This window comes from Neophocaena asiaeorientalis, unplaced genomic scaffold (assembly GCF_003031525.2).
Source record: "Neophocaena asiaeorientalis asiaeorientalis breed wild unplaced genomic scaffold, Neophocaena_asiaeorientalis_V1.1 scaffold604, whole genome shotgun sequence".
In the NCBI taxonomy this organism is placed as follows: Eukaryota; Metazoa; Chordata; class Mammalia; order Artiodactyla; family Phocoenidae; genus Neophocaena; species Neophocaena asiaeorientalis.
This window is the reverse complement of record NW_020172000.1, coordinates 1,360,869-1,386,454: the sequence shown is the minus strand read 5'-3', so window position 1 is coordinate 1,386,454 and position 25,586 is coordinate 1,360,869. Positions and strand designations below refer to the sequence as shown.

The window sequence follows — 25,586 nt, the reverse complement described above, 5'->3', positions numbered from 1 at the left end:
ATACATAGTATCAATAGTGTATATATGTCAATACCCATCTCCCAATTCATCCCACCACCACCCCTTCCCACTTGGTAGCCATATGTTTGTTCGCTACATCTGTGTCTCTATTACTGTTTTGCAAATAAGATCATCTATACCATTTTTTTAGATTCCACATATATGCATTAGTATACAATATTTGTTTTTCTCTTTCTGACTTACTTCACTCTGTATGACAGTCTCTATGTCCATCCATGTCTCTACAAATGACCCAATTTCGTTCCTTTTAATGGCTGAGTAATATTCCATTGTATATATGTACCACATCTTCTTTATCCATTCCTCTGTTGATGGACATTTAGGTTGCTTCCATGTCCTGGCTATTGTAAATAGTGCTTCAATGAACATTGGGGTGCATGTGTCTTTTTTAAAAAATTAATTAATTTATTTTTGGCTGTGTTGGGTTTTCATTGCTGTGTGCGGGCTTTCTCTAGTTGCAGTGAGCAGGGGCTACTCTTCATTGCAGTGCGCAGGCTTCTCATTGTGGTGGCTTCTCTTGTTGCAGAGCACAGGCTCTAGGTGAGCGGGCTTCAGTAGTTGTGGTGCACAGGCTCTAGAGTGTAGGCTCAGTAGTTGTGGTGCATGGACTTAGTTGCTCCTCTGCGTGTGGGATCTTCCTGGACCAGGGATCAAACCCGTGTCCCCTGCATTGGCAGGCAGATTCTTAACCACTGTGCCTCCAGGGAAGTCCTGGTGCATGAATCTTTTTGAAATATTGTTTTCTCTGGGTATATGCCCAGTAATGGGTTGCTGGGTCATATGGTAGTTCTATTTGTAGTTTTTTAAGGAACCTCCATACTGTTCTCCATAGTGGTTTTATCAATTTACATTCCCACCAAAAGTGCAAGGGGTTTTCCTTTTCTCCACACCCTCTCCAGCATTTATTGTTTGTAGATTTTTTGATGATGGCCATTCGGACCAGTGTGAGATGAGGTATTAATTCTTTGAATGTTTGGTAAAATTCACCAGTAAAACCATCTAGTTGTGGACTATTTTTGTTGGGAGGTTTTGGATTACTGACTCAATCTCCTTACTCATTATTGGTCTACTCATTATTGGCTCAGATTTTCTATTTCTTCATGCTTCTGTCTTGGTAGGTGGTATGTTTCTAGGAATTTATTCATTTTTTTAGGATGTCCAATCTGTTGATGTTTAGTTGTTCATAGTACCCTAATATAATCCTTTGTATTTCTGTGGTATCAGTTATAGTGTCTCCTCTTTCATTTATAATGCTATTCATTTGGGTCCTCTCTTTTTTTCTTGGTTAGTCTAGCTAAAGGTTTGTCAATTTTGCTTATCTTTTCAAAGAACCAATTCTTGTTTTATAACAGTTTCTCTTGTTTTGTTATTCTCTATTTCATTTATTTTTGCTCTAATCTTTATTATTTCATTCCTTCTAGCTTTGGCCTTAGTTTCTCCCTCCTTTGCCACAGTTCCTTGAGGTGTAAAGTGAGGTTGTTTATTTGAGATATTTTTATTGATGTATGCATTTATCTCCATAAAATTCCTTCTTAGAACTGCTTTTGCTGCATCCTGCAAAGTTTGATAAGTTGTATTTTCACTTTAGTTAAAAATATTTTAAAATTTCTCTTGAGATTTCTTATTTGATCTGTGTTATTTAGAAATACGTTTAATCTCCAAGCATTTGGGGACTTTCTTGTATCTTTTTGTTGTTGATTTCTAGTTTAATTTCATTGTGGTCTGAGAGGATACATTGTTTGAGTCCCATTTTTCAAAAAATTTTAAAGTGCATTTTATTGCCCAGGATGTAGTCTATCTGTGTGTTTCATGTGCACTTGAGAAGAATGTGTATTCTGCTGTTGTTTGATGAAGTATTCTATAGATTCCTTTATATCCAGTTGTTTGATGGTGTGGTTGAGTTCACCTGTGTCCTTTTGATTTTTTGCCTGCTGGGTCTGTCCGTTTCTTATAGAGTGATGTTGAAGTCTCCAACTATTATAGTGGATTAATCTATTTCTCCTTACAGTTCTATCTGTATAAGGAGGGAAGTCTACTGGCAATAAGTTTCCTCAATTTTTGTTTGTCTGTGAAAGTCTTTATTTTTCCTTCACTTTTGAAAGATAATTTCACAGGGTACAGAATTCTAAGTTGGTATTTTCCCTCAGCACATTAAATAATTCACTCTACTCTCTTCTTGTTTGCATAGTTTCTGAAGAGAAGTTGGATGTAATTCTCATTGTTGCTCCTCTATTGGTAAGGTGTTTTTCTCCTCTGGCTCCTTTCAAGATATTTTCTTTGTCTGATTTTCTGAAGTTTGAAAATGATATGTCTAGGTATAGTTTTTTGTTTATTTGTTTTGGGTTTTTATTTGTTTGCAAATATCCTGCTTAGTGTTCTCTGAGCTTCCTGGATCTTTGGTTTGGTGTCTAACATTAATTCTGGGGAAATTCTCAGGCATTATTGCTGCAAATGTTGCTTCTTTTTCTCTTTCCTTCCTTGGTATTGCCATTACATATATGTTACACCTTTTGTATTTATCTCACAGTTCTTGGACATTCTGTTCTGTTTTTTGCAGGTTTTTTTCCTGTGCTTTTCAGTTTTGGAAGTTTGGAAGTTTCTGTTGTCATATCCTCAAACTCAAAGATTCTTTCCTCAGTCATGTTTAGTCTACTAATGAGCCCATCAAAGATACTCTTCATTTCTTTTAGAGAGCTTCTGTTCCCTCACATTTCTATTTGATTCTTTCTTAGACTTTCCATCTCTCTGCTTACATTTTCCATTTATTTGTGCATGCTATCTACATTTTTTTTCCCATTAAAGCCCTGACCATATTAATTATAGTTTAAAAAACTTCCTCTCTGAGAAGTCCAACAATCCTGCCATACCTGACTCTGGTTCTGATGCTTTTTCAGTGTCATCAAACTGTGTTTTTTGCCTTTTTAGTATGCTTTGAAATTTTTTGTTGAAAGGCAGACATGATGTGCTGGGTAAAAGGAACTGCAGTAAATAGGCTTTTAGTAATGTAGTGGTAAGCTGTGAGGCAAGAAGAGTTCCATAATCCTATGATTAGGTTTCAATCTTTTGAAGACCCTATGCCTCTGGACTGTGAAATTCACCAGTGCTTCTTAGTTTTGTTTTTCTCTCCTCAGTTGGGGCAGGATGGCTAGAGAGAGCTAGAGTTATATATTTTCCTTCCTCCATGTGGAAGACTAGAGGGGGTTGGCATTGATTATTTCACTTCTCCCAGGCTGATTAGGCTCTCATAGAACCCCAGCAGGTGAGGTTCTGGTAAAATAGTTTCTCCCAAGGGTAGGCCTTATTAAGTAGAATGTTCTGACATACATACTTACTTAATAATGGTTCCTTTTACTCTCCTGCTGGAAGCATGAAGGAATTTTTTCTCCAATATTCACTATAAGAACCAAGTTGAGCTCCTGGAGGTAAAACTCAAAAAATGTGATTCTCCCTGAGTTGGTTCCTCCAGTTTTTAACTCAGAGTTGTCCACATTGAGCCTCCAGCAATTTGTCATTATAGTCCAGGTTTTTCTACCTGGAACTGGTTCCCACAGAGATTTCTGTTTGGGGTTTCTGCTCTGACAAATTATGATTCTCTGAATTCCCCTTGTAACTCTCCAATTTTGGAGGCAGTGGTTCGCCCTGTGACCTTACGTCTTTGTCAGACCTTGATTTTTTTTTGCAGTTTGTTCAGCTTTTTACTTTTGTTAGAATGGAGTGGCAACTTATAAGCTCCTTACATGCTGAACTAGAAACCAAAAGTAAAGCTAAGAATTTTAGGTACAAAATTACTGTTGTCTTCTGGGCCCTCCAGATTCATCATGGATCTCCTGTACCATCTTAATGAATCCTTAGGTAAAGCCACACCACTACTCACCCACCAGTAACACTACCAAGCATCCCATAATCCCTTGCACATGTTTGAGTTGTTCTTCAAAACGTACTCAGATTGAATATCAGCTATGTATTCATCTGCTTTTTTCTCAAGAAGGCAGTTCCATGTATTTGGAGCCTCTGCGTGACTGTCTATAATTTATGGTACAACTTTTGTGTAGTTACTATTATTATCTCCTTGAGAGGTTTATGAAATAGCATTACATTCTTTTGGGAATAGTTTTTCATTTTAGGAAAATATATTTCATAAAAGAAACAATTTGGAAAGAAGTGATTGCTAACAAACCCCCATGCCCTCATGGCACATCTCCAGTAATTGGCCTCCCTTGGGTTCGAGCTCATTTTTGGTAGGAGTAATGGAAGTGGAAGGGAAGCAAAAGGTTCAGAAGGTTCGAGAGAGGAGGCTGAAGGAAAACTCAGTGTGAGGGGCAGGCTAGAAAGAATCCAAAATTAGCCAAGGGATGTTATCTTGAGAACTATTGACAAAGCATAAACAAAGACTTTTAAAATGTCTTTTTTAAGCCTTTTTTCCCTTAAGGATATGATAATGTAATTGATAGTCTATTAAATCCAAGCACACATACCTTATTTCTCTCTTTTAGCTCTTTAAGGAGGATATTTATCAGATGGTCCTGTTCAAACTTTTCATGTTTTTTCTTTTATTATAAATATCATACCAGAGGTTTCTTCTAAATTAACATTGCTTCATTTCTTCTTTATCAAAGTTGATTTTCCAGGGGTGTTTGATGAGGAAATATGAAAATGGGATAGAATGGGTATGATGGAGAAGTCACAGATATTTGAAAAAACCTAATCTCCACCTCACAATGGAAAAAAATCTTCTTGATAATTGAAAATGCCAGGCTCTCATCTTCTCAGCTGTGAGTATGGGAGTTAAAGACTAAATCATGTTATTTTAGGAAAATCAATAGGTCTCATAAAATTACCAGCCTCTTCATGAACACAGAACAGTTTTTCTGAAAGCAAATGTGATTTGTTCTGTTCTATGTGTACACTTATAGAAATCGATGAGAGATGTGGAATAATCAGATAATTCCTTGGCAGTCCCTGATAAATCACTTTTCCTCCAATTGTGAGAGGAGAAAGGATTTTTTTCATCATGGAAATTCCAGAGTAAATTTCCACTGGCTTCTCTAGCACCCCAGCTGAGAAAAGTATAACCTAAGCTCTGTTGTTCAGCATAACTTTCAGTCTGTCCCTTTAGGCTGCTAGACACAAAACAGGCCACAAACATTAATTCTTCTGCACAGGCCATTTCCACACCACTCAGACAAAGGCAGCAATCAACCAGGAGCCACAATGGCAGTCACAGAATAGCCTATTAAATAAGAAACATTGAACTGCTGTTGAGGGTATTTGAACCCCGTAGTGGATAATCTATCCTTTAGATTTGACATCTAAATTAGGAACAATCAATCAATGTCTTTCACATACTAATTATAATACATGGAGATGATGAACAAATTCCACAGAAAATCCTCCAAATTTATATTACACATTGGCTTCTGCCTACTTTCTTATCTCAGCCATCACAGCTTTCTACATCTTTGCCCTGAGGAAATTACCAGGAAACAATGGAATGGCAGACAATGGATGAAGGGATGCAGAAGCATTAAGTTAGGAACTCAAGGGTTTCCACCAACTAAGAAATTGATGCTTCACTCAACTCCAGCATATTTGTTACCAGGTCATCTCTACCAGGCAGTTCAACATAATTAGTTAAGAATATAGGGCTTTTGTGTCAGGTAGACTTGGGTCTGAATCTTGGCTCTCCCACTTACTCAGTGTGGGGTCTTGGGCAAGCTACCTACTCTTTCAAGTTCAATTTCTTCATCAGTAGAATGAAGCTAAGAATGCCTTCATTAACTTACTTTCATGATTAAATGAAATTACTGATGTAAACGGAGTGTAGTGTTCAGCCCCAAATAAGTACTCTGCAAGTGGAGGTTGTGGTGATGGTGTTTATGTGTTGCCTTTCTTTGGAACCCATATCCTTCAGATGTTTGGTTTCTTTTTTTTGTTTGCTTGGTTTCTTTTAACATTACTGTTGAGGGCGGGCTCAGTGCACATTTTGTAAGCTGGTACAAAAGGCCATGGGTCTGCAGCAATAGAATACCTGTTTTGGTCATTTTTCAAACATGATTTTTGTCTTTGTAAAGTTTCTACTCATCTTTATGAACACAAGTTGACTTTAAGTCATGACTCTGGAGCCTAGAGAATTCCCAGGGGGTCAATAAAAAGTCATGATTAGCTGGTTTTCATTACTAACTACCCAGAGCTTTAAGCAAAAGTTCCATCTTAACTGATAGAACCAGAGGAACCATTCAATTAAACTCAACCTAGAGCTTGTGTTTCACAACCCACACCCTTCACTAAGTGGTAAGACCTGCGAGAGGGAGTGTTAAACTATGGGTCCTGAAACCAGCAAACTTCAGTCACTTGAGAGACATGGAAGCTACTAAGCTTTAAAATAATGAATTCTGGAAGGGAGGAGTCAAGATGGTGGAGTAGGAGGACGTGGAGTTCACCTCTCCCCACAAATACATCAAGAATACATCTGCAAGGATTTCCCTGGTGGTGCAGTGGTTAAGACTCTGAGCTCCCAATGCAGGCGGCCCAGGTTCAATCCCTGGTCAGGGAACTAGATCCCAGATGCATGCTGCAACTAAGAATTTGCATGCCACCACTACGACCAACGCAACCAAAAAAAAGAAAAAAAAAAGAATACATCTTCAAATGGAATAATTCCCACAGAGAACCTGCTGAACACTAGCAGAGGACCTTGGACACCTAAAAGGACAAGAAAGATCCCTGCATAATTGGGTAGGATGAAAGAAAGAAAAAAGAAAAGAAAAGAGGAAGCAGGACAGAACCTGTGCTCCTGGGGCAGGGGGGAGCTGAAGGAGAGGAGAGTTTCCCATATGTGGGGTAGTCCCCTCACCAGTGGGAAGATAGGCTGGGACAGAAGGGGAGCTTTGAGGGCTCAGAGGAGAGCACAGAAACCAGGTCTGTGGCAGGCTGGACAGAGTGAGACCTACACAGATGGTCCGTGCCACAGCCCTGCACACCCAAGCCTGAGATGTGTGTCTGCCAGTGCAGACAGGGGCTGGGAGCTGGAACATGGGGTTTGGAGAGCAGACCGAGGGAGAGAGGACTGCTGTTGGCTGTGAGGAGACAGCCTGAAGGGATGAGAGTGAGGAGCTCTGCAACCAGGAATGTTTGCAGAAGAAGCCCTGACTGCCATAGAAGTGAAGCACCATTGTTGAATGGGCCACCATCGCAGCCCCTTTCCCCACGTGCTGGCCCCTTCCTCTGCAGGCACTAGGAAGGGCTCCAGCCTAGGTGGGCTCATGAGCCACGGTCGGTTGCTGCCTCAGCCACACCAGCTTTACAACAAATGCTAAAAGAACATCTCTAGGCAGAAAAGAAAAGGCCACTACTAGATACAAGAAAATGTAAATGGGAAAGCTCACCAGTAAAGGGAAACATACAGTAAAGGTAGGAAATCATCCACACACAAATTTGATATCAAAACCAGCAATTGTGAGAAGAGGAGAATACAAATGCAGCAAGTGGGAATTGCATTTGAAATTAAGAGGCCAGCAACTTAAAACAACCTTGTATATATAAAGACTGCTGTATCAAAACCTCATGGGAACTGCAAACTAAAAATCTACGATAGACACACACAAAAAAGAAAAAGCAATCCAAACACAGCAGTAAATTTAGTCATCAAATCACAAGAGAAGAGAACAAAAGAGGAAGGGAAGAAAAAAGACCTACAAAAACAAACACAAAACAATTAAGAAAATGGCAATAGAAACATACATATCGATAATTACTTTAAATGTAAATGGATTAAATGCTCCAACCAAAAGATATAGACTGGTTGAATGGATACAAAAATGAGACCCGTATATATGCTGTTTACAAGAGACCCACTTCAGACCTAGGGACACATACAGACTGAAAGTGAGGGGATGGAAGAAGGTATTCCATGCAAATAGAAATCAGAAGAAAGCTGGAGTAGCAATACTCATATCAGATAAAATAGACTTTAAAATAAAGACTATTACAAGAGACAAGGAAGGACACTACATAATGATCAAGGGATCAATCCAAGAAGAAGATATAATTATAAATATATATGCACCCAACATAGGAGCACCTCAATATATAAGGCAAATGCTAACTGCCATAAAAGGCAAAATCGACAGTAACACAATAATAGTGGGGGACTTCAACACCCCACTTACACCAATGGATAGATCATACAGACAGAAAATCAATATGGAAACAGAAGCCTTAAATGACACATTCGACCAGATGGACTTAATTGATATTTATAGAACAGTCCATCCCAATGCAGGAGAATACACTTTCTTCTCAAGGGCACATGGAACATTCTCCAGGGTAGATCATGTCTTAGGTCACAAATCAAGCCTTGGTAAATTTAAGAAAATTGAAATCATATCAAGCATCTTTTCTGACCACAGCGCTATGAGATTAGAAATCACTTACAGGGAAAAAAATAAACTTAACCTCACAAACACGTGTTTATGCTACTAAACAACCAATTGATCACTGAAGACATCAAAGAGGAAATTAAAAAAATACCTAGAGACAAATGACAACACAAAAACCATGATCCAAGACCTATGGGACACAGCAAAAGCAATTCTAAGAGGGGAGTTTATAGCAATACAATCTTACCTCAGGAAACAAGAAAAATATCAAATAAACAACCTAACCTTACACCTAAAACAAGTAGATAAAAAAGAGCAAACGAAACCCAAAGTTAGTAGAAGGAAAGAAATAATAAAGATCAGAGCAGAAACAAATGAAATAGAGACAAAGAAAACAATAGAAAAGGTCAATGAAACTAAAAGCCGGTTCTTTGAAAAGATAAACGAAATCAATAAACCTTTAGCCAGACTTATTAGGGAAAAAAAGGGAGAGGGCTCAAATCAATAAAATTAGAAATGAAAAGGGAGAAGTTATAAGTGACACCACAGAAATACAAAGGATTGTAAGAGACTCCTACAAGCAACTATATGCCAACAAAATGGACAACCTAGAAGAAATGGACAAATTCTTAGAAAGGTACAACCTCCAAAACTGAACCAGGAAAAAATAGAGAATATGAACAGACTAATCACAAGTACTGAAATTGAAACTGTTACTTAAAAACTTCTAACAAACAGGCAAATTCTATCAAACACTTAGAGAAAAGTTAACACGTATCCTTCTGAAACTATTCCAAAATATTACAGAGGAAGAAACACTCCCAAGCTCATTCTATGAGGCCACCATCACCCTGATACCCAAACCAGACAAAGATATCACAGAAAAAGAAAATTAGAGGCCAATATCACTGATGAGCATAGATACAGAATTCCTCAACAAATACTACCAAACCAAATCCAACAATACATTGAAAGGATCATACACCATGATCAAATGGGATTTATCCCAGGGATGCAATGATTTTTCGATATATGCAAATCAATCAATATGATACACCACATTAACAAACTGAAGAATAAAACTGTATGATTATCTCAGTAGATGCAGAAAAAGCTTTTGACAAAATTCAACACCACTTATGATAATAAGTCTCCAAAAGCGGGTATAGAGAAAACACACATCAACATAATAAAAGCCATATACAACAAACGTACAGCTAACATCGTTCTCAATGGTGAAAATCTAAAAGTATTTCCCCTAAGATCAGGAAAAAGACAAGGATGTCCAATCTTGCCACTTTTATTCAACATAGTTTTGGAAGTCCTAGCCATGGCAATCAGAGAAGAAATAAAAGGAATCCAAATTGGAAAAGAAAAAGTAAAACTGTCACTCTTTGCAGATTACATGATACTATACATAGAAAATCCTAAAGATGCTACCAGAAAACTACTAGAACTCATCAAAGAATTTGGTAAAGTTGCAGGATACAAAAGTAATACACAGAAATCTGTTGCATTTCTATACACTAACAACTAAAGATCAGAAAGAGGAATTAAAGAAACAATCTCATTTACCATCACATCAAAAAGAATAAAATACCTAGGAATAAACCTACCTAAGGCGGCAGAAGACCTGTGCTCAGAAAACTATAAGATTCTGATGAAAGACATCAAAGACGACACACACAGATGGAGATATATACTGTATTCTTGGATTGGAAGAATGAATATTGTCAAAATAACTATACTACCCAAAGCAATCTACAGACTTCCCAGAATTAGAACAAAAAATTTTACAATTTGTATGGAAACACAAAGACCACAAATAGCCAAAGGAATCTTGAGAAAGAAAAATGGGGCTGGAGGAATCAGGCCCCCTGGCTTCAGACTATACTACAAGGCTATAGTCATCAAAAGAGTATGGTGCTGGCCCCCAAACAGAAATATAGACCAATGGAACAGGATAGAAAGTCCAGAGATAAACCCATGCACCTATGGTCATCTAATCTATAACAAAGGAGGCAAGAATATACAATGGAAAAAATACAGTCTCTTCAATAAGTGGTGCTGGGAAAACTGGACAGCTACCTATAAAAGAATGAAACTAGAACACTCCATAGCACCATACCGAAAAATAAACTCAAAATGGATTAAAGACCTAAATGTAAGGTCGGATAATATAAAACTCTTAAAGGAAAACATAGGCAGAATACTCTCTGACATAAAATTGCAGCAATATCTTTTTGGATCCACCTCCTAGAGTAATGAAAATAAAAACAAAAATAACAAATGGGACCTAATTAAACTTAAAAGATTTGCACAGCAAAGGAAACCATAAACAAAACAAAAAGACAACCCACAGAATGGGAGAAAATATTTACAAACAATGAGATTGACAAGGGATTAGTCTCCAAAATATATAAACAGAGGGTGTGGAGAAAAGATAACCCTCTTGCACTGTTGGTGGGAATGTAAACTGGTACAGCTACTATGGGAACAGTATGGAGGTTCCTTACAAAACTAAAAATGGAGCTACCATATGATCCAGCAATCCCACTCCTGGACATATATCCAGAGAAAACCATAACTGGAAAAAATACATGCACCCCAATGTTCATTGCAGCACTATTTACAATAGCCAAGACATGGAAGCAACCTAAATGTCCATTGACAGAGGAATGGATAAAGAAGCTGTGGTACATATATACAATGCACTATTACTCAGCTATAAAAAAGAATGAAATAATGACATTTGTAGCAACATGGATGGACTTAGAGACTGTCATACTAAGAGAAATAAGTCAGAGAAAGACAAATATTATATGATATGGCTTATTTGTGAAATCTAAAATAAATGGTACAAATTAACTTTACAAAACAGAAATAGAGTCACAGATATAGAAAACAAATTTATAGTTACCAAAGGGAAAGGGGGGGATAAATTACGAGATTGGGATTAACATATCCACACTACTGTAGGTAAAATAGATAACTAATAAGGACCTACTGTATAGCACATGGAACTCTACTCAATATTCTATAATAACCTATATAGGAAAACAATCTAAAAAAGAATGGATACATGTATATGTATAACTGATTCTCTTTGCTGTACCCCTGAAACTAACAACATGGTAAATCAACTATATGCCAATAAAACTTTTAAAAATAAATAAAATAATGAATTCAGGGTGGGGTCATGTCCATATAGAGCCCAGAACCAGGAAAGTAAGCCTATCAGCTTTCTCCGGTTCCTCATAGCTCCATCTCCTTATAGGCTTCACTAGTAGGCCTCAACTCACACTGGTTCTTGAGCCAATACTGGTAGAGTCATGGGGGCTTTAAGCTGATTAAACTCCCACCTACACCATCAAATCAAAGGTAGGGAGTATGGGGATCTGAATGGCTGATTTTCAGCATTCCTTTATCCTCTGCAATGATGGCCAAACTTGACTGAGTTAATCAAAACTATGGTTTCTGCCACTATTGATATTTGGGCTTTCAGTCCTTTCTCTGGGGCTTGGGGTTGGATGTGATAAAGAGTTAAGAGCTCCTCTCCTTTCTTCTAGAATCACTGAGAGTCAATCATTTCCCTCTCTGGGTCTCAATATTCCTGGAATAACCTAGAACAGGGGACTTCATGTTTCATGGTGATGCTGCCCATATCCTGGAGACTTATCTCATGACTTTGAAAAAAATCTGCCAATACACTTGTAAACAATATTTTCATATGAGAATGATTAAAAACCACCTGGATAGAAAAAAAATGGAAGGAAGAGGAAAGCAAGTGTCCTCTATACATCTGCCACTATCTATGACAAATACACTTGAGGCCACCTAGCCCAGTGCACTGCCTCCACTATAAGTCAACTCAAATCCATTTCCTGGCTGTTGCTTTAGCCATCTCTGAGTATACTGATTCCATGTTTTGTTCACTCATGTATACAAGTTCATCTCCAGATCTAATGAACATTTCCTTGATACAGTTTCATTCTATTTCTTTCTTGATTTATTTTTTATGAAGACAGAGATCATTGGGAACATTTTACTCTGGCACTGCTCTTCAGGGTCTCCCTACAGACTGAATAACTGAGGCCTGCTGGCAGGTCACAACCAGTTTCCTTTATGACACATTCTTACAGAAGACAGGAAGACTTGACAGTCTGACAGACACTTAAAATGTGAAGATGAATAAAAGATACATCACTCCTGATGGATATATATAAAAAAAGCTGTCAGTCGATGTAAGCAGTATTCTAAAAACATACAGTACCATATCAGTGCTAGAGGGTGCTGGATACAAAAAAGAGTTGGCAGATGGACAATTTTTGATAGTCAGGTCTATGTGGATGTGAAAACCAAGCTGAGAAGGAGTTTGTTAGTCCTCATTTGTTACCCTGCTTTGAAAATCACATTTGGAAGCTTTGCTTTCTTTCTCTTTGACTTCCTTCAAGAGCTACATTATCAGCCAGTAGGTAGACTGGATGATGATCTAGATGCTATGTTTAATGTGAGTGGTGTCAGGCAGGAAATTCTAGCCAAAACATCTTACTCACTGGCTGTTGCTTTGCCTGAAATTCTACCATTAGAGATTCTTATTTGGGAATATACTACAACTCAGACGCTCTGGAAAAGGGAAATCTTTAGCTTACTCTAGTGAAGATTGATTTCCAGCCATTTGTGGTACCAGGGCATTAAGGATTGGGGGTTAACTGGAAGTCAGGTGAAAGGGCAGAGAACAGAAAGGAAGAATCAGAAGTCACAGAATTTCGATATTATCTACTTCACATTGTCACAGAAATATCTGAGTATATTCATCCTAACCTTTATCTGGTACATGAATCTGCTTCAGAACATCCCCATGAGGTGTTCATCCAATTGCTACTTAAATGCTTTTAGTGATAGGGAGCACCTTTCTTATTGACGTTCACTCTATTATAAGGCAGTTCTAAACTCTAGAAAGTTCTATGTTATAGGAATTCCAAATCTGTCTCCTTGCATCTTCCATACTGTTGATGTTTGTTCTTCATAGAATTAGATTGCCTCCCTCCCTGGATAGGTACAGGCAGCTTTACTGATTCCCTACCCTCAGGCAAAAAATGAAGTCTCTCCTCCCATTTCTTACCACATACCTCAAAGGACATGGGGATAGGATGATAGTGAGCAGCCAATAGGGGAATGATCTAATGGCTCAAGGCCCTTCAGGAGCTTCTGTAAAACTCCATACAAATAAAATGTAAAAGACTGACAATGCCAAGTGTTAGCAAGAATGTATGACTGGAACACTCATGTACTGTTGGTGAGAATGAAAAATAGTATAGCCATTTTGGGAAAGAGTTTTCAGTATCTTGTAAAGTTAAACAGTCTTACCATATGACCTACGCCTAGGTATTTAACCCAAGAGAAATGAAAATATATTTGTACACAAATGCTCATAGTAGCTTTACATGTAATGACCCCAAACTGGAAACAACCTAAATGTCCATCAATAAGGTAAACAAGATGTGTTATATCCATACAATAGAATATTTTTGGCAATAAAAAGGAATGAGGTACTGATACATGCCACAACATGGATGAACCCCAAAAACATGCTAAGTGAAGAAAGCCAATCACAAAAGACGACATACTGTATGATTACATTTATATGAAATGTCTAGAAAGGGCAAATCTATAGAAAGTAGATTCATGATTACCTGGGGCCAGGGATGGGGAAACTGACTGCAAAGGAATATGACAGAATTTTGAAGTAATGGACATATTTTATATCTCAAATGTGGTGGTGGTTTTATATATATGTATATACATATATATATATACACACACACATATATATTTGTCAAAACTCATTAACTCTACATACTAAACTGATGAATTTTTTTATATGTAAATTATATCCCCAATATACTTTGAGATTTTTTAAAAGTCAGGCAGAGGCCAGCTTTCTGCAGAATCATGTTACTGCTGGTACCTTTGCATCCCCAGTTATCCTTTGGGAACTCCAAGTGCCAATGGCGGCAGCATCCTCAATGCAGAGGTCACCAAGAACACAGATACACAAGTAGGTGGAAAGAGCTGTCTTATTGGAAATATGATCCAATGAGAAAAGATGGAGAAGTAGACATGACCTTACTGAAATCTGGGGCTCAAGACAGAAGGGCTTTGCAAAGAGGGCATTTTGAGTCTATAATAAGCAAAGGCCATAAATAAAATGAGGTTGCTGCTGCAACTTGAGATGCTAGAGAATCCCACTCCTTCTCATGTGGTCTTTTCCCATCCCCCAGAATCTGCCCCACTGCTGAAGCTTGTGGCCCGATTATGCTTGGGGCATGACACGTGAGAGGTAAATAATTCCTCTGTCTTCACTTAAGGGTGGTTGAAAATACCATATCTTTAAACAACTCTTGTCTGGATTATTTTGTACTCATTTTCTTTCCAAATCTGATAGATAAATTTTTTGACCAAGGGCCTGGGCATATCTGAAACTCTTCTAAGAAGAGAGTAGCCACGAACTAAATGACCCATTTGTCCTAGCATAGTACATTCTCAAGGGTCTTCAAGGTTTCTCACTGCTCTGGCTAAGTTCACCATAAGTCTAGGGCTGGGACATCCGCCTCCTGAGCATTAGTCTTACTGCCACAAGTCTTTATCTATATTTCTATCTGGTTAACTCAGGCATTTGTAATGCAAAAACATGCTGATATGCTCTGGAACAGGGCTGAGTTTTTCACTCACTTCAGGGAATAATAATAGAAGAGTTATATTGGGAAGGGGAAACAGTAAGACCACTTTGCTACTATCTAGTTTTAACTATTATATGTCTGTCATGGGCAGATATTATAAATTCAACAAAGAATTACTGAGCACCTCTATGTGTAGGGAAGTATGCTAGGACTTAGGGATATAGAAATGAAATTGGATGATGCCTGTCTTGATTAGCTCATAATCTAATAGGAAAAATGAGCATATAATAATTTATTACAAGTGATATGAGTGTTTCAAAGGAGAAACACTAAGACATGTTATATGCTAAGTGAATTAGCTTAAGCCACTTGCTTCACATCAAGAATCACCTTCCTCCAAATTCCCAGATAGACACTGGAGCAGGTGACAAGGACGTTTGGTAGGTAACCTTCCAGTGTCTACAGAAAATATGCTATCAGTGGCTTCTATCATTGCTGTCTGCTGGATGCCAGGAACTTTACATATAGTATCTCAACTCATCACAGCTACTTTGCAATACAGATTTTACAGATGTGAAAACTAAGGTTCAGAGAGGTAACTTGCCCAAGGTCTCAGAGCTTTGGCTTAACTCAGATTGGGATTTTAATCTAAATTCTTTCTAACTCCCAAACCCATGATTCTTCCACTGTTTCAAACTACTTTCAGGATGTAGTGTTTTTAGGAGCAAGAGTTGAGGATGCTAGTCCCAGATCTAATACTAAATAGTTGTATGTCCTTAGACAATTCTTTCTTTATCTGTTGGTGGGAGTGTTGAAGACACGCCTTGCCTACTTCATATTTTATCAAAATGATAAATGAGACAGTAGGAGAAGACTTAGATCACATAAAATGCTCTGCGTATGGGTGGGATGTTACCAATTACTGAATAACATTAAAAGGTTGCTTCTTCACCATACTCTATAATCACCGCATCGCTTGTTCACTCATAGTCAAGGCTGGGAGAGGAAAGAAAGGCTAACTGGAAAGGGTTTGGGATTGGAACATAGCAGAGAGAGTCATAACATGACCTGAATAATTTTCCATTTCTTCAGCCTTAAATTCTTCACCTCTAAAGTTGGAACATTAATCTGTGGCTTTAGGAGACTTTTTTTTTTAACATCTTTATTAGAGTATAATTGCTTTACAATGGTGTGTTAGTTTCTGCTTTATAACAAAGTGAATCAGCTATACATATACATATATCCCAATATCCCCTCCCTCTTGCGTCTCCCTCCCTCCCACCCTCCCTATCCCACCCCTCTAGGTGGTCACAAAGCAATGAGCCAATCTCCCTGTGCTATGCGGCTGCTTCCCATGAGCTATCTATTTTACGTTTGGTAGTGTACATATGTCCATGCCACTCTCTCACTTCGTCCCAGCTTACCCTTCCCCATCGCCGTGTCTTCAAGTCCATTCTCTACATCTGCGTCTTTATTCCTGTCCTGCCCCTAGGTTCTTCAGAACCATTTTTTGTTTTTCAGAACCATTTTTTTTTTGATTCCGTATATATGTGTTAGCATACGATATTTGTTTTTCTCTTTCTGACTTATTTCACTCTGTATGACAGACTCCAGGTCCATCCACCTCACTACAAATAACTCAATTTCGTTTCTTTTTATGGCTGAGTAATATTCCATTGTATATATGTGCCACCTCTTCTTTATCCATTCATCTGTCGATGGACACTTATGTTGCTTCCATGTCTTGGCTATTGTAAGTAGATCTGCAATGAACATTGCGGTACATGACTCTTTGAATTGTGGTTTTCTCAGGGTATATGCCTAGTAGTGGGATCGCTGGGTCGTATGGTAGTTCTATTTTTAGTTTCTTAAGGAACCTCCATATTGTTCTCCATAGTGGCTGTATCAATTTACATTCCCACCAACAGTGCAAGAGAGTAGCCTTTTCTCCACACTCTCTCCAGCATTTATTGTTTGTAGATTTTTTGACGATGGCCATTCTGACTGCTGTGAGGTGATACCTCATTGTAGTTTTGATTTGCATTTCTCTAATGATTAGTGATGTTGAGCATTCTTTCATGTGTTTGTTGGCAATCTGTATATCTTCTTTGGAGAAATGTCTATTAGGCCCATTTTTGGATTCGGTTGGTTTTTTTTTTGATATTGAGCTGCATGAGCTGCTTGTAAATTTTGGAGATTAATCCTTTGTCAGTGGCTTCATTTGCAAATATTTTCTAGGAGACTTCTGATAATTGAAAAACTTCTGATAAATGAAAAACATGATATGGACTAAGTTGTTTATATTAAGTTTTCTCCACCTTGAGCAGGGCCGCAGGTTGCCTGCATACCACAGGGGCATGGCAAAGCAAAAAAAAAAAAGTTTAAATCTAAGTGGGCTAGGCTCTGTCAGCTCATCAGTTGCAAGTGGTGTTCATCACTAAGTGAATTGCACTTAATGAATTAAAGATGAAAGAGGCAGCAGGGAGCACAAATGCAGGAGAAGACCTTTCACTTCAAATTTAAAGGGCTCATTTTATGACTATTTAAGATCTGCAGATCAGAATTTTTCCATTCTTCCTCTAATTGTTTACTTGAAACAGCATATACTGTTTGAAATGAAGGGGGCATTGGGAATGGACAGAGGAACAAAGATAAATCCTGAAATTGGTAAACAAAGTCTGCTGTAGCTTAGTCAGAGTCTCCTCTAGGAACAGGAGCTCTGAGGTAGGTGGGCAAGGTGGGTAAGGTTCAGGTTAGCTGTAGATCTGAGGATCAGATTCTAGATTGCATACAACTAGTTGTCAGTTTCATCACCTGTATTTTACTCCTCACCAAGTAGTAATGCTAACTCTGCTTGCATTCTTCCAATGATATGGAACTCATAAATTACTTCATGGAGACAATCATCCCATCTCCACCTCTACCCTCCCAAACGTCTTCAGATAGTGCCTTACTTGTCTCTGAGAACAAGTATTCCACACAGGAGTCCTTCAGAGACAGTTACACATGTATCAAGTTTCCCCTTTGACCCTTGACTTTACTTAAAATCTCAGTGCCTTGGTTTTCTGACCTGAAAAATGACAAAACTGTGGTCAAGATTGAATGAGGTAATGAATATTAAACTGATTTTTAAGATACTTAAATTTCTGTACACATAGACAGTGAAACTCAATGGGGATAAGAACCTAATCATTCCTTTCTGGTTGTTCTTTTAATATTTTCACATATTGATTAGATGGGTATGGTGATAGCTCAACCCAGATTTATTGAGATGGTCCCAATTTAGAATGTTATCTCACTGTTCTTATAAAACATGACAAGGTGCACATTCAGTTATGTAAAGCACTCTCCCAGACTGCTTCCTTGAACCTAGAAGTAGTGAAGAAGTCTTTGTCAGACATGATCATATGTTTTGCCTTGCCAAAAAATAAAAATCATTGAATTTATGGGGCTTAAGGAAGAAAGGAAGATAGTGGATAGAAAGCCAAAAACTGGTGATACCAATGCCTGCTGGGCTTTCCCTCAAGCTCAGACCACTTCTACAGAGCTCCCATCCCCCTGCTTGCTTACTCAGCTTCCTCCCATTTTGATCAGATTTTCACGACTGGATTCCAGGTCTTATTTTTCTTGTCACAATTTTAGCCTCAGGCTACTACTGGTAGGGATTCTTTTGCTTGTCCTTCCCCTAGCCCTTTATCATCTTAGTGTGTCCATCAACACAGATTTACATAAGGCCCATGGAACCAGCCCTGTGCAAGGTATTGTGGGAGTTTAAAAGAAAGAGGCTTCCTCCAGGAGGGAACATAAAATCATGTGTCCTTCCACACAGTTCAGGGAGCGGAGAAGTTGGTAAGGGTCTGAGTAGTCAGAGGAGGCTGCATCGAGGAGGCTGAACTTAAGCTGAACATAGGAAGAAGAGGGCTTTTAGGTGAGGGGAGAAAGAGATTAAAAGCAGGAGTGGGCATGATTACATGTTCTGAAGTGCAGGTAGGGGCTTGGCTTCCTTATATGTAAAATGCAAATAATCATACCTACTTCATAAGACTACCGTGAGGATCATACAGTCTACAAGAGAGGTAACAAACGCACGTTCAGCATGTTGCAGTTATCCCTCCAGACCCCATGGCAGACACTGACAATCCTTCACAACATTCTACCAGTGAGGCCAGTTACAGGTCCAGAATCCTCTTACACACAGCTCCAGGCAGCCAGTACCAATCAGAGTACGTAAGCTGGCATGAATTAGGTACTCAAGAAATCACAAGTGTTATTACCAAAGACCTACAAAGATGTTGGATACAACTGAAGGAAAACAGGACTTTTCTTTCCTATTCTTACCAAATACAAATGAAAATCTCTGCATTTACAGTGTGTCAGAGGCCTGCCATGTCTTCAGCGCTTGCAGGTCTGAAATGAGACTTCGACCCAATCCTGCTGCAAAGGTTATCTGCCATATGTTATAACATCTCTTATGAGCTGTAAGTAGCAGCACACTCGATCTTCAGGAGTTGACAAACCTCCAAAACATGGCTACTTTCCCCGAAGTCTTCATTTCACCACCCATATAACGTTGGTACCCCTCAATTGAAATCAAATTGGCAAGTACAGCAAAGAAGCAATAGAGTCTATCTTTGGGGTTTTTCCTTGACTCCATATAATACTCTGTGTTCAACCCTAGTGCTATGATGTCCGCCTAATGGCAGATCACCTTGCCTTCCATCCAGTGTCCAGATCCTTGCCTTCCTAGAAAAACTCTCCCATTCCTTCTAGGCATTTTTCTTTATTGGATTGAGAGAGAAGAACAGTGTAAATGGGTCATGTATTGCTGGGATGATGTTATCGGTCATGATTCTGGCTGGTGACTGAGCAGAATCATTCAGACATGTGCTGTGGTTGCCAGCAGAGACAGTAGGCAAAGGAGAGAAGGTAGGTGAAGGAGGAGACTGGGAAACATGACCTTAGGAGGAATGTTAAATAGACCCAAGGAGCAGGAAGGTTGATATGGCCCCTTAATAGAGCTGTGCACATTCGAAAGGAAGACTGGGAAGCTGACAGGGAATACTTGTAGACAGTGTTCACGACATGTTGAACTTCATAAGCAGCTAGGCCATGGGTCCAGCTGAGCCAGAAGGAAGGTTGACGCTTAAAGGAAGGTATGAGGTCTGAGTCATAGCAATAGGCATTTTGATCCCAGCTGGGCTGCTCTGTCTATGATATGGGGATAAGAGAACGATTTTTCTACCTCATTCACAGGCAGAGCAGAGCAGAATAGTACATAACTCCCAGCAGGAACTACAGAGTCCTGAGAGCAGGGTCAACTCAATTGCTACTCTCTCTCTTGTCTCTGAGCCAGCTACATCTCACACGCCTGAGCCAGGTCTGCACTAGCCCACTGTTTAGAGGTGACCATGCAGCCTCAAGCAGAGTCTAGGAAGGAAGCAATCTACATATCACACGCCTCAGGGGCCACGTTTGGAGTCAAATATTTTCTACTTTCAAAAAAGTAGATAGTGCCGAAGCAGAAAGGGCCTTTTGAGATTACCCAGCCTACAGTTTTTTGAAAGTGTTGCTGGGGAAATTTCTGCATCAGCATCACTGACAGAGCTTGATTAAAATGCAAATCATCTGGCCTCATCCCAGACCCACTGAATCACACTGTTCAGGGGTGAGGCCCCAAAATCTGTATGTTAAAATTCCAGGGGATTCTGAAGTATCCTGAAATTTGAGAACCTCTGACAAATACAGGAGTTTTGTGTGGGCAGTCACCCAATATTCCCAAGGTAAAATCTGAAGACTTCTTAACACAGAATAATTTGGGGTGCCTATAAAAAAAATTCATATTCCTAGGTCTCCTGTTAACCTTCCTGAATCAGAATTTCTTATCTTAATAAACTTCAAGAAACCCAATCCCGTCATTATACAGATATAGAAACTGACCCAGAGAGAGGAAGTGACTTGCCCAAGGTTGTCAGTATAGATAGTGGCAGAGCTGGGGTCACACCCAAGTCTTCAGACAAGTTCAAACAGTATGCCCCTGTGGTCACCTTATCAGGGTTACTTATCTATCAGTTTAGCTCCTATGACCACAGCATTCCTTAGAAGATCTGGAGAACAAGAGTAAGAATGCAACTGCTTTGGGTAGTTGCATGACCCTAGTTCAATCTTCTCCAATGAGTTATGTAGAACAGCTTGAAAATAAAGCAGTGTAAGGTCACAAAGCTCCCTTACAGGCAGCAGGATACTACAGGTCCTTCTCCAAATGGGGTCTTAGGGGACTCCAGAGTGAAGTAGTTTTATATCTGGGGAAACTCTTAACTATGGCTTTGGTTCAAACGGAACACAAACATCAAAGTGACCTGCAATAGTTTACTAAACCTATTTTTGTGTTGTTTTTGTAGTTGAAGCACATACTGATTAAGGAAAAGCTTAAGCATATGCAGTTTTCTATCAGACCTGGTCCAAGCTCACTAGTCTGATCCCTCAAGCCTGTGCATTTGAGTTATGAGCTCTGTCTCTACTTTGTCTCCGAAAGACTGTGGTCTGGAACTCCTCCAAGACTGTCGGCTCTTCCCCCAGGATCTGCTGGAACAATCCAATAGAAGGCCATTGACCTCTAAAAAGAGAGCAATTTCCAAAATGATAAGGCAAGGTAGATTTTCTTTGAGGGATTAAGCAACTGCCATTGACAACAGTGCCATTGTATGATTTGCATTTGGGCTAATGCTTATAATTTTAGCAAGTGTTTCACCAGTGCTACATAATTAGAAAAATTAAATGATCTGCCACTTTGAATACATAATTCTGTAAAGAAACTGGAGACCTCTACAGATATTCTGGAACTTCTGAGGGTGGAGTCAAAGGGCAGAAAGCAGGGACAGAGAAGGAAAAGTTATAATTGCACCCCAGAAAAAAGAGTTTGGTAGAGGTCCACAAACCCTTAGCTTCAATTCTGAAATCAAAAAGCTCTGTACAACAGAAGCTTTTTTTTTTTTTTTTAAATTTGGTGCCAAAACTTATTTGGCAGAAAAACCTGACCTGAGCTGACATGAACTTAGTCTTTATCTCTTTTAGTATGAATATTCAGACATTTTTTTTCCTGCAGAAATGTTAATGGCTTAATTATGGGATGTTTTCCCAGACATTACTGGGAGTGTTATGTAATAAACAGTACATACTCTATGTTACTTTTCTAAAATCTGAAAATAATTTAAATTCTAAAACACAGACTGTGGACCTAGAATAATGATAGCTAACATTTATGGAGCATCTGCCATCTGCATGAAGCTGTGCTAATCTCTTTTCATCTCATTTAATCTTCATGACACCAAGAGGCACGTATTAATATCATCTCCATTTTAAAGTTTGGAACTGATTCTCACAGAGGTTAAGTAACTTGTCCAGAGTCACACAACTTTTGGCCAAGCCAGGGTTTGGACCCAGGTCAGTCTGACTCTAGAGCCTACATGCTGAACTCTTGCTCTCTGCTACCTGGGAGAGATGAGCAGTTGTTAAGAACAGTGTGGGCAACTTGTGGCTTTATATGGAGGTGGAATAGGCTACCACCTATTCTACCTCATTTGAGGGTCAGCCTCCTACCCCCAAATATGTCTCCTCCCCATCCCTACTTCTCTGAGATGCTACTGATATGGCTTTATTGCATGATATTTGTATGGATGGCTTTTCTCACAAGGAGCACCATCATCAGAAATCTGCCAGCCAACCTGTACAGGTTCCTGGCATCCACTCCAGACTTACTGAATCAGAATTGCTAGAGATTGGGACCAAGTGGATTTTTGTACACATTAAAGTTTGAGGAAACAAAAATGAATACCCTGAGAAAGGCCAATCATTAACACTCAATAATTAATTAACATATTAGCTATCAGTTGACACCTAGCTGGGTTGACAGGAATAAACTCATGGATGGGCACCTGTAAAGTGAAAGATGTCTGAAAGGTAAATAGTAGACTAGATGGGTGAGGTATGGAAAGGAAGAATGAAAGGAGGTATGACAGTATCTTTCTACTTCGGCGTTATGCACTGAGGATGGAGCCTCACCACTGGCATTGTTCAGCTGCGCTGGAACAATCTTGGGAGCAAATCTCTCATTTTTTGTTGCTACTCAGAGCACCTATCCATTGTCTCATTGATACTCACAGCAACCCTTTGAGGTAGACCAGATAGTCATCCTCATGAGATAAAAAGAAATTGAGAAGCAAATGAGTTCTTCAAATCATCCAACTGATAGTGTTTGGGCAAGTCTCTGGCCCCCCATCGTACACTATTTCATTCTTCCAATAATTTCTTCCATAGGTTTCGAGAGGAGGTGCCATCAAATGAAACCTAGGGAATCAAATCTTGCTTTCAGTGATACATATTTTTTGTTTTTGCCCACTGATGGCCGATTTAAATACATTTAAATACTACACAAGGAAAGGACAGTGAGAGGAATTACATAGCAGAATAGTTCAACCAACATACAATATGTTTGGGGTTTGTTTTAAACTTTTACTGGTTGCTATATTCTTGTTATCAATGCAGGGAAGACTGCTGAACATTTTGATCTTTATAATTTAAGAATATTCTGTTCTTCTTTGCTAGGTTCTCAATCTCACCTCTTCATCTTGCCTGTGATGTCTTAATCATGTCCATGGCAACCAAATGTGACCTCAGACACAGACTAGAAAGCCAGAAAAAATGGATTAACTACCACCACAGCAATCGGATCCTCACAGCACTGCAGGCTATGATTGGAGCACTGAGGGTCAAGTCCAACCAGTGAGTATTCCAATTCTGGCTAAGTGCTCTGTAGAGCAACACTTCTCAAACTTCAATGTACATTCGAATCACCTGGAGAATCTTGTTAAAATGGAACACTGATTCAGTAGGTCTGGGGTGGGACCTTAGAGTCAGCATTTCCAACAACCTCCCTGGTGATGCCAAAACTGCTGATTCCCTGATCGTTTGGAGTAGCAAAGGGCAAGAACTACATTTGTAGTCCTGGAGGAAGTGCTGTTTTGGACAGCAGTTCTGATGAACAGGCCGGCTCTGATATTAACTAGTTGTATGACCTCGGGCAAACATTTTTACTTCTCTAGGTCTCTGTTTTCTCATCTGTGAAATTACAAATTTGGCCTGGATGATTTCTACGATCACTTTGGATTGTAAAACTCTTTGATTCTCTGATAAAGAAAGATACTTTAGAATCAAAGGCTTAGTCTGAGGGCAAATTGCCTCCATATTACCAAGAAGGGGAGTGGGGAGAGAAATCTACTGTAACTTTTGTATTTATCTTCTTAATTCCAAATCTTCTATGTGTCCTAAGGTAATTTATTTCTTCTGAATGTGCAGAACATTGGCATTCTCCATGAAGAAGAGGCAACACTGAGTAGTGGACAACAGTTTTTGGCATTTCTCAGCTCTCAGCATACCCTTGTGACTTCTTCATAGTTAACAGATTTGGCTACTTGCTCATGACACCGTCTGTCTGATCACAGAGCAAAACCACTGTCTGCTCATTGGTATCCAATATTGGTACTCAATTCTGCTTAGTCTCACTTGATTCCAGAAGATACAGTAGAGAATTACACAGAATCACCACCTACCAGAGTGCTCTGTTGAAGCAATATGAGAACTTTGTTCTTGAGTTACAGCAGTCATTTGGTGAGCCCACAAAACAGGAAATGAACCCCTTGATGAATGCTAAGGTTGACAAAAGGGACAACTTCTCTCAGAAGGATGCCACTACTTTCCAGCTCCTTGCTCAAAATCTGAGATATAATGAAACCAATCAGAGTGATCACTTCCAAGAGGAACTAGCTGACTCCATTCAGGCTGAAGTAAGTGGCACAGATCTGACGGACAATCTCCCAGACCTTATCACTCAGTGTATTCAGTTGGATAAGAAACGTAGTGACAGGCCAGAGCTCCTGCAGCCAGAGGCCCAGATCCCAGTGTTGGCTTCCCTGATCCGCCACCAAGCCCTCTCCAACCCCACAGGCCCACCACCCAAGGAAGACCCTATACAGCTTCGAGGAAGCCAGCTGCCTCTCACGCCAGCCAAACGAGCCCGCCAGCAAGAAACTCAGTCATGCCTCTACTGCAGCCAGGCTGGTCACTTCACAAGAGATTGCCTTGCCAAACGTTCTCGAGCCCCAGCAAGGATAAATAACCCGGCTCACCAGTAAGAGGAGCCCAGGCAGGTCACATTGTAAACTTATACCCCTCTCACCTCCGGCCTCATTGATTTATATCCTGCATTCACATTTAAAATACAGATGGGGAACTGGGATACCACTTTACGGTCATGAACTCCTAGGCTTCTGAGAATTTAGACAACCAGATCTTGTTCATTTGGTGACTCATCACCAAACTTGATAAAGCAATGATGAAAACAATTCCCAGGCACTTTATACAGTTGGGACTAATTTCCCAAGTGTACTGAAAGCCTGCAGGAAAAACTCTGCCCAGTCTGACCCAGTGGAAACCACCCTGGAAATACATT

At 39.4% G+C, this 25,586-nt stretch overlaps 1 protein-coding gene across 1 annotated transcript; it reads left to right on the top strand.

Moving 5' to 3' along the window:
- Positions 1 to 14,410: 14,410 nt before the first annotated feature.
- On the top strand, positions 14,411 to 25,269 carry RTL4 (retrotransposon Gag like 4). Its single transcript, XM_024749116.1, has 3 exons — positions 14,411 to 14,460; positions 23,684 to 23,860; positions 24,651 to 25,269. Exons 1-3 carry the CDS (start codon positions 14,411 to 14,413, stop codon positions 25,267 to 25,269), a joined length of 846 nt encoding a protein of 281 aa, XP_024604884.1.
- The last annotated feature ends 317 nt before the right edge of the window (positions 25,270 to 25,586 follow it).